This window comes from Scomber japonicus, chromosome 4 (genome assembly GCF_027409825.1).
Source record: "Scomber japonicus isolate fScoJap1 chromosome 4, fScoJap1.pri, whole genome shotgun sequence".
Lineage (NCBI taxonomy): Eukaryota > Metazoa > Chordata > Actinopteri > Scombriformes > Scombridae > Scomber > Scomber japonicus.
Window position 1 is genome coordinate 22,789,494 of NC_070581.1, and position 10,112 is coordinate 22,799,605.

Here is a 10,112-nt window from a genome sequence, read left to right on the forward strand (position 1 = left end):
TGCTTTCACAAAATATTTACACAATGGGTTTTTTGATGAATAATCATCAGTATTGTGGTTATAACAAGTAAGTAAATAACTGTAATGCAACCTTTAAAACCAGAAGAAGACCAAATTCATGATATTATGACATCCAAAATGTAAGACAGTATTTAGACTCAATATGGCTGTAGTATCATCATGTTGCCTAGGCCTAGTGAAATATGTTTTCTAACTTATTTTGTTTGATTTTGCTGTGACCACCATGTTTGGAGACACTGATTGAGCTAATTAATATTAGTCAATTGATCTTGCAGTCTGCAGTAGCAGGTTTCCAGTGCCTTTTTAAGTGTTCCTACCTAACTGTCCATACTGAACTTTTGTTTGAAATTCACATACTTTTCTAGATATTAGAAGCATTCAGTTTTTACAAAATCAAATTACTTTTAAATCCAACCCTAGGCACAGTGTTTATGCGTATGCTCTACACGAGGAGCAGGAAAATACTGCTTACAAGGGCATAATCAATACCTGCATTGCCCATGGAATGTATTTAGCCGGGACTATAAAAGTTGTCTGGTTGATGTATTGAGCTGAGGAGACTCCCTGTTGCTTGAAAACACTGGTGTAATTGTGTTTGGGGTTTGGGACTTCACCCCACTTGTTTGCTTATCTCTGAGGGGAATCCACAAGGCTGTAAGCACTAAACTGAATCCCACAGAGGTCTGAATGGGGGCATGTGATTGTAAAAGAACATTTACCCACAAATTCAATGATAAGAGTGGGAATATATATTGCCTCACATTGAAACCAGAGATCTCACATCCATAATAATTTCCCTTTTTCTTATTTGTTTAAGCTGTCATCCACAGAAAAGCAGAAATAATAAGCTTCAATGACTTTTTCTCTTTTCCAAAATGCACACATCAGTAATTAATCTTGCCCCTTCTCTTCAACCTCTCTCCATCCTTGCCTCAGGCTTCTACACATGTTCCATGACCTTGCGGCCAAAGACTGACCAGCAGACTCGTATGCTCAGCATGTCTATGACCAACCTGCTGGTGAAGGCAGGCCTGGAGGGCAGTGCCTTCTCTGGGGAACAGGTCAGCACCCGGCTGCCCATAGAGCCAGGACTTTACATCGACCAGACTGAGCTGCTGCTCTCAAACCTGCACCCATCTGCTGAGCTCACAGTCTTTGGCCCAGCTGCTGCCCTGTCCGACATGAAGGCAAGAAACAACATTATTTCTGGTTCAGCTGTAATAAAATGCATCATTGTTACATTTTGCTGCTATAATGACCCATGTCACTGTATATTCTTGTAAGAAAAAAAGAGATGCACTAAAACAGACTTTCCCATATTTGTAGGTCATGTCATCTTCTCCTATCATTGCCGTCCACGAGAAGGAGGTAAACCACGGCTTCCCCAGTTACTCAAAGTACACTGTCAACGCTGTGGACCCTCAGGCAGCAGTTTCTGCTTCTATTTCCATAAGCAGCACTTCCTCTGGCCAGAGCCTACTCATCCCCATCTCTTTGATTCACGTGACTGATCCCAACGCCGCCACGCAAGGTCAGTTATCCTTTCAGTGCGAATGACAAGTCACCGTGCCTCAAGCCACAAGGTCAGGCTGCTGTGAGTGTAATGTATATGTAAGGTTACAGGGAAGGTAGTTAGGTTTTGTCACCGCTTTATTAAGTCATGCTTTGCAAATTCCAACTAGCACGTAATTTTGTTCTAATTAAAATAAACCCAATCCACATAGCCTGATCCTAAAATACATTGTAAAAGTATTTTTTTCCCCCTCCATTTCCAGTGCCTTCATTGCCTTCACAAGCTAATTTTACTGTAAGGCAGCCAAACAGCCTTAGCTTTACTCACAGGTTTTCCATCTATGAATCCAGAATGCTTCCATACATTATTTCCAGATGGTTTGATTATCAGTTCAGCACAGCTTGCATTAGAACATTTATAACAACTATAACTTCATTTTCTGAGGGCAACAGGGCATGCAGTGGGTCAAACAGTATTTTAGGAAAACCACCAAATGAGTACAGAGCATGGCCTGTTGCATTTACATACTGAGCAGCCAAAACAGCCCTAAGAAGTAGTCATAAAATATAAAAAAGGGAATCTGTCTATTTGACTGTGATTAGTTTAATAACTTAACATGGTTCAATAATATTTGTCATCTGTATGAAATAAACACATGGACGAGGCAGATTCTCAATAACCATCATTCAATAAAGGTTTCACTACCTTGGTAACAAGTGTTGTTAGCCCCCGGTGCTGTCACTAATATTTGCTAGCGTTGTATGTTTTCAGCACTTTGAAGAGGTTTTGACAGGCTGTTGTCTCATGCACTTCTCTCTCCCAGCAGCTGTTCCTCCAGTTGCTAACATGGAGGGGGGGCACTCCCTGCACAGCTTTATAAACAGCTACGAGATGATGTTCTTCACCCTGTTCGCGCTGCTAGCTGGCACAGCGATCACCATCATCGGTGGGTCCATTTTTTACATTTTTGTTTGTCAGTGTCTTTCTTTTGATAAATTGGATTATTTCATGTGTTTGCAGGATTGTTGTTGTTGTTAAAGTTTTAGTTTTGTCAGTTTTTTTTATATTGTGAATGTTTTTTCGCTTTTATTGCAACAAAGGCAGCTGAAAGAAATGCTGTATCAGCTCGGTCAGCTTGTCTTAGCTATATTTCTTATGTTACCATTCTTCAAATGTCAAGTATCATACCAATCATTGTTTATGTTCAACTTGAAGAACTTGAAACTTGTGAAGAAATTGTTTTAATTCCCAAGTTTCTGTTTTTATATTTTCATGCTGAGCTCTTACCTGTGACGATGGGATTTTAATGACTTTCTCCTTTTGCAGTCTTTCACACAGTGTTCTCTCCAAGGTAACAAACCCATCACCTTGCTTACATCCAGACTACATCACCCATCTCAGGTAGGACACAGTCACCGTGACACTTTCCTGCCACAGCTTTTAAGAAAATAAAGATTAAAGCATTCATTTAAAGGGATACACCACAAAATGTCAGTCCAGTATTTCTTTATAGTCGTTCTCTATCTCATTTTGGTCGACCCCAAAGTGAGATGGAGAACAAGTTTTTTTCATCCCCTAAATCTGTGATGCCATTAGGCTGTAAAGCTCCAGTGAGAATTAATTAGTAAAGATGGAGGAGGTGTCTGACAACATCTATGACAATTTTCTGGCAGTCAGAATAGATTTTTTTTGAAGAAATGCTCCCTTTCTCATCATAAATTAAAGCTCATTTGGATGGAAAGATGAGCAAAAAAGCATTGCATCAGTCCTCAAGTCTCTTAATTTATTGTGAATGAAGGTGCTGTGTCACAGTTTCAGGTCTGTGCTCTAGCTGCTACAGTATGCTTGGAAAGAGATTTATACATCTTACCAACACCCATTAGGGTTAGTGTTAGTTCTAACAGTAACCTTTACGTCAAGTGGTATTCCCTTTTTTAAATTCTTCATATTTGTCATATTCATATTTTAAGTGCTAGTTCAGCAACTGATCTTCTCCACTCTTGTTTATAACGATTTTGCATTGCTACACTTGGCTCTGTTTCAGGTTTTATACTCTGCAGTAGAGAACTCCTTCAACCACAAGATACCCAAGATTGACCCACACAGAAACCCCAGGGTTGGGTCTTTATTCTCCAGACTAACCGTCCTGATGAAGCCCTCTGTCTGCTCTCTATTCTTCAAAAGTGGAACACCACAGGCCATTAACGCATATTGAATGTGCCTCTCTCCCTCAGGATGAATGCTTTGGGATGTGACTGCAAAATTTCACAGTTTCTTCAAATGTTGGTACAAATGCTTAAAAGAAACTTAATGTTCAGAATAGCAGATCAGTTAAGAACTGCAAGATGATAACAGGGCTATTTTCTTTGTGTGTTTGTGTGTGAAAACAGGTTTATATATAGTATATTCTGTATGTTTGTTTGTGGTTTGCGATTGAAAGTTTTATACAAGACCACTCTGTTGTTAACTAAAAGTTTTGAAGAGTGCTTAAAAAAACAAATCCACTAGTTTGTGCTTCTCTAAGACTCATTTACATATTTGTTTGACATTTATCTGTGTGCTACTTATCATATTTGTCATGTCAAGTTTAGTAACTCAGGATGAACCACATTCTTGTATGACAACAGGCAGACTTCAGCTTAAAAATGTTGGAAATTATTTTTATGTTGTAGCATTTTGTGTACATTATTGTCCACTGAAGCCGTCCTCAAAGGTGACGAACCCTTCAAATGTGCAGAATCCTAACCGGGAAAAAGGTTGGCCTTTTTCTTTTTTTGGGCATTTCTTTGGGACGTAAACTTCCTCATTAGTCAACATTACTGAGTTTTTGAGCCAAAATACATGCAGCTCCTGTCTTATTCATCAATGTGAAACAGTTAAGGAATGTGAACATCATTCATTTTTTTAAAATCCAGTGTTGTTTCATTGCAAAAGCAATTAAATGTGACGGTTTCATTTCTGAAAATGTCATTTTTCAGTTTTTACCTGCCCACATCTCCGGGAAGAGATTACTGTAGCACTGTTGAAATGCTGAAACATAAGAGTATGACTTTGATTTAAATGGCATATTTTTGTAATTGAAGAAAATTGTTGATAAGGAATTGTATTTATGTTAGCTAGTGAAAGTCTGTAAGAAGAATATGTGTGACGATGAAACGGCTTGTGCTGTTTTTGTGTTAAAGTTTCAATGTCATGCCTTTATAATCCTATTGAACAACTCTCAGCACATGACAGAGAAATGTTTGTTTGCTTGTGTGAATATGCTCCTGCCTTAGCTAATTAAAGTTTTTACGTCCAAAGTTCAGCATCTGTCTTGTCAAGTAAATAATACCTTTATTGTACATCAGAAACATTTAAAAAATATATCTTGCACTGTGAAATCACATTAAGATTAATTAACAAAGTAAATATCAGTAGACCAATGAGCATCTTTCCACTAGCTCTGTTTAAAAGACTATCTTGACAGATGAACTGTCATACAGCATCTTTTCCTCAGCAGCTGTTGCAACCCTGAAACTGTCACTCACACTCACTCAACCTGCAATTTTCTGCTCTAATATCCCTATGAATTAATTTTCTGCATCAGTGCTATTTTCATTTATCTTGTCCTTTTAAACATATTGTTTCTCTGCTTGTTGCATTTAGTTGACATTTAATCTGTGTTATTGCATTCAGTATTGTTAATGTCAGTCTCCATGTTTGGGGTCAGATGCTTTTACAGTTTTAGTCATTGTTTTATCTGCACTAGTTTCTTTCCATCTTTTTATGTACAAACAGTAACTTATTAGTGAAGAGACACAATTTTAGCAGGTTTATCTTAGCAAACACAGTGCTAGCAAAACAGAACTAGTAATATAAGAGAAGTGCAGTAAATATACAGTTTCTAGTCATAGAAACAGGTGATTCTGTCTGAATTCTCATCTATGCCTGAGCCAGTACACACAAACAGAGGGGATTAGAGAGGGTGTCTTTCTCTGCAGCTCCCTGAGGATGTGTAAAGGTCTGAGACCACTGATCAAATATCTCCCATCTGTCTGTGACACTGCTCTGGACTGTTGTGGTGGGTCCCAGTCACCTAGCTCATTTGTATGCCCTCGGCAGCCGCCTGCCTGTCAGCAACCGCTACACAATCTCGAGTAGGTGAGCAGACTCGAATGTATTCTGCAGAATGTTTTGCCACTAACAAATATGAATTCTGTGTACATTTGCATTGAATATTATATAGTTAAAACATGTACACTTTTTTAGTAATTGTAGGATTTATGTTGTTTTCACTTGCAGCTAATCACAGAGGTCTGTGGAAAAGATTTTTACAGAGACATAAAACACACTGCTACATGTGAGAAATAATCCAGCACCAGCTATATGGTCTTTACATTATTTCCCACACATGCTCCTTATTTCTCAGAGGAGGAGTAAAGCAGACAGAGCCTCAACTCATGCCTGGGAGGTGTTTATGAGGGGAGCTCAGGAAGGCCAGCTGTGGGGCTATTGTATGGCCACAACAGGGGCTCAAAGGTATTCTGGTCTCGGCAAAGAAAAAGATGTTAAGTGGTGTGTTGTATAAGCAAACACACCGCTGTGATTAGGAGGCAGCAGTGGCTCAGCAGCAAGCAGCACAACGGTTATGATTTACTGTCTGACTTCAAATGAGATGAAATTCAAAAGTGGGAATGACCGCTTTTAAATTACTCCCATCAAATGATAGTGGCATGTGGGTTTTAAACATGACCATTCAGTATATCTATAGCTCATTAAGGCAGTCATCCGTGTAAAACTAAAATGACACTCAATTTATTCTCACCATTATGGCACATGGGTTGCATAAACTGCACCTGTCAGCCTGTCGAGCCCGAGAGCCATTGTGTAGCTTCCTGGGTGAAGGGGAATCGCTGCTGTTCCAGATGGCTTACTGTGCTGTCATTGGAGGGGATCAATGAGGAGGGCATTGAATGAGACCTGACATGTGGCAAGGCTGCTTCCATTGGATCATCCAGGTTTGCCAGGGAAGCAATCTCTTTTTTGAATGAGGTCAGAGATTTGTCTTATTTCTAATCCAGTTTCTTATTTTTGAGCTGTACTAGTATTTTTTTGGTAATTATATAATAGCTGTGTAATCGATTCAAACACAGTAGACTCTGGGGTTTTCCTTGATTATGTAAGTTTTGAGAGTATGAAGAGAGAGTTGCTAAAGTTCTCTTTGCTGCATTCACATAAAAAATGAGGCAAATGTCAATGCAAACCTAATCGACCTCTCTTTAAATTATTGCTGTCTTTATTTTCTATCCTAAGCTATTTGGTAATGTTATTTATGACTTTAATTATGTATTATATGAATATCAGAAAACTGAGGAAATTACTTCTTTTTTTCTTACAATGTTCCCTCTTGTGTGCCAGTTCAGATCCATCACACAAATGCACATCTATATGAGGCAGTTGGTTATTGGGTAGGGCAAAAAAAAAGAGAAAAAAGTTTTCCACTCTGCTGGTTAAATGATTGGACCTCTTCTTCTTCAATCACAGCTGGCAAATGTTTTGCAGGGCTAAACTAAGAGCGCTTCCGAGTAGCTTTGCTTCAGTTCAAATATATGAGCGATTTCACAAAGTAAATTTCTCTGGCTGGCACCCTCACTGGTACCGGCATGTGGCCAAAGGAAGAAAAGAAGAGAGACCGAGAGCATAATAACGACAAGCAGTGCGTTTTGAAGTGGTTGATATCCTGCAGTTGTTGGCATTCCTCATCCACAAGTCACAACTTCCAAGTGCTTCTAAAACACTCAAAGAGCTCCTATAAAACATACAAGAAAGTAGTGGAATCAATCATTATCATTCCATTACCTTAATTTAAATATACATGTTTTATTCATTTCAAGAGGAAATATTCAAGTTCTTATGACTTATTGTGATGGGAAAGAGAATTCAGTCAATTAATTAAGTATTTAAAGAAACATGATCAGCATTTTAGCTGACCTGTCGGATTGCCTTGTTGGAGGGATAAAACGCCTCTTCTTTTTTGTAGTTTGAAGAAAGCACATGAGGAAAAACATGCTGTGTGTCTGTACTATATAAACACAATGAATTTCAGTCAGAGTATTTTTAGAACAACTTTGCATGCTTGTTTTAATTCTACAGAGCCAGCTTTAAGTACTTTGTACCAAATGAAAAACTCACTCTTCACGTTAGTAAAATGTAAATGAAAACCAAATTTAATCTGAATTAGATTTGCATTTTCAAACAACTCTACTAAACAGTTCAATAAATGAACAGATCTAAATCCACCAAATTGAGACAAGGATACAATTTTTAGTTTAAGATAACAATCGGTGATGTTAGAAGAACTACTTGTATATTGGGGGACCCTTTCACTCATACACTCATATTTTTTTTAAGCTGAATTTTTGTAACACACCTTATTTCTAAAATCTCCTTTTGTTTGTCTTGTCTTTCAAACTCAGGGTCAGTTGAGGAACAGTGCTGGCAGTATTTGCTGACCCATCAGATTCTGTGACCTGCAGTGTTGGTCAGGTTTAGACATGAGGCATGAGATGGTTACGGTTGGTGTAAGAATATCAGGGCAGCTCACATAATCTGATGGCTCACCAAATACGATGTAACAGCAGCACCAGAGGGGATTCAAGTCTGGCTGAAGGACGCTTTAACCACACTAAAACTTGCTTTGACACATGCATTTGAATGAGGACCCTCCAGTTGTCTTTTCCCTGTATCACTGCTTGTGAAAAGTGACAGTTTTGTGGTGTTAGAAGCACACAATAGACATATTTAAATCTTGGTGGTTAATTCTACAAAAGATATTCCACAGAGCTAAGAAATTAAGACATATTTGGCAGTGTTGACATGCAACACCACCCTGTGTCTATTGGCTGATAATGGCTGTGTATTGTACTGTATATCCTTCTGGGTGGCATGTCAAGGCAATTGCAACCCTCCTTGGCCTCCTGCCATGTGGATTAGAGAGCCACAGAGAAAAACCTAATGTACTCCATCTGTATTCCATGTCCTGACACTGCCTCCTATACTGTCTCTGGTTTGCTGCAGCTCTGGTATCTGCCTCCACGTTTAAACAAGTTATTTCAAGTCATCCAACTGCAGGTTTTCCTCCTTTGACGTGGCTTGTAATGGAGGTAAAGCCCTCAGTTTCATGGACAAACTGTTCATCCTCTCTATTTGTACTGTAACTGCATCAAGGACTGCTGATTCTCAACTGAGCTGTGAAAAATTGATCAAAAGGATCAAAAGTCTTACGAGAGAGGTGGATTAAAAATGGTTGAGCACTTGCGAGTTTTTGACAACTACTCTGAAGTGTGAGTGTGTAGCTTGGATAACAAAGAGAGCAATGGAGGAGAGATCACAAGACACAGCAAGCAGAGCAAATAATGCATAATACCATTGCACTACTTCTCCTCTCAGTTCCTATAGGCTACAGATGTCATATATAGTATGGCATCCTGTGAGAGATATGACAAAGGTTATTTATCTGTATCCTGCACAATAATAACAACTAATTTGCTTTAAAACTTTCCATTTTTGGTTCATTTTTTAAATCCTACTGTCATCGTAGTAACCCTGCAGCCTTATTCTCTGGGCATGGCAGGTGGGAATGAAATGGTCACCCATCAGCTTGTTTATAATCAGAGCAGTGCTGCAGTTTGCTCTCATGGACCCATGGGACACGCACTGCCTGTGCAAATGTGCAGTCTCTCTCCACACATACAGATGTGCTGAACGCTGAATTTTAGATTCAGACACTGATACAGGCTGTCAGTGTTTGTGATCTGTAATGATCATTTTACTGGAGGGGGGGGGGGGGGGGGGGCATTTCAACAGCCTGCTGTTGAAATGGCAACAAACAGACAGACAGATAGCTCAGGCTGAACACCTCTGCAGGCAATACGCAGCACCAGTCTGTGCCACAGCGTTAAACACAGCATTCAACTTGAGAGAAGATGATGAAGTTGAAATGCACTGAAAATTAAATATTCTGACACCTACATGGACAGATAAGGGAGAAACCAGCTAACTCAGACTTCATTTCTCCCCCCTTTCAACGCAGCTGCAAAGCGTCTTATTTGCGCTCAATGAGACCTGCAGATTCATAAAACTTGAAAACCCCGCCTACTTGACAGCCAGCGTCTGTTTACGAAAAGTCACGGGAACAGCATGGAGCGAAAAGGTACCTAACAGAACATGTCATACGGTGCTGCCAACAGCGGGAACAACAATCCTCACCATGTAGTCTGTCAAATTTGGTTTGTGTATTTTGATGCATGCTGACATTGCAGCTTTGATTAGAAGCTTCTAGTTTTCTTGCTGTGGGACTTCAAGAAAAAAACAAAAACGCGTGTACCGGGAATATATCTGATTCAGAATTAACACCCATTCTGATTTAAAACAATGGCGAGGCGTAAAAGGCGCAACCTATTGAATTGTTGCACTTAAAATCTATCTTGGATCATATAGGAGCAGCTTCCCGGCGTCTGCGATATAACAGGGGACCACAGAGCTGATAATAATAATTATTTAAAGAAAAAAAAAAAAAAAAAAAAAAAAGAAGCAGTCG

The 10,112-nt window shown here is 39.2% G+C and overlaps 1 protein-coding gene across 1 annotated transcript in view; it reads left to right on the forward strand.

The window, feature by feature from the left end:
* The window catches only part of nup210 (nucleoporin 210), a 28,377-nt gene extending 20,335 nt beyond the window's left edge, over positions 1-8,042 (forward strand). Inside the window, 5 exon segments of the mRNA XM_053317986.1 lie at positions 958-1,208; positions 1,348-1,552; positions 2,361-2,480; positions 2,861-2,935; positions 7,990-8,042. Of these exon segments, the coding sequence (XP_053173961.1) occupies positions 958-1,208; positions 1,348-1,552; positions 2,361-2,480; positions 2,861-2,935; positions 7,990-8,042 (704 nt within the window).
* The last annotated feature ends 2,070 nt before the right edge of the window (positions 8,043-10,112 follow it).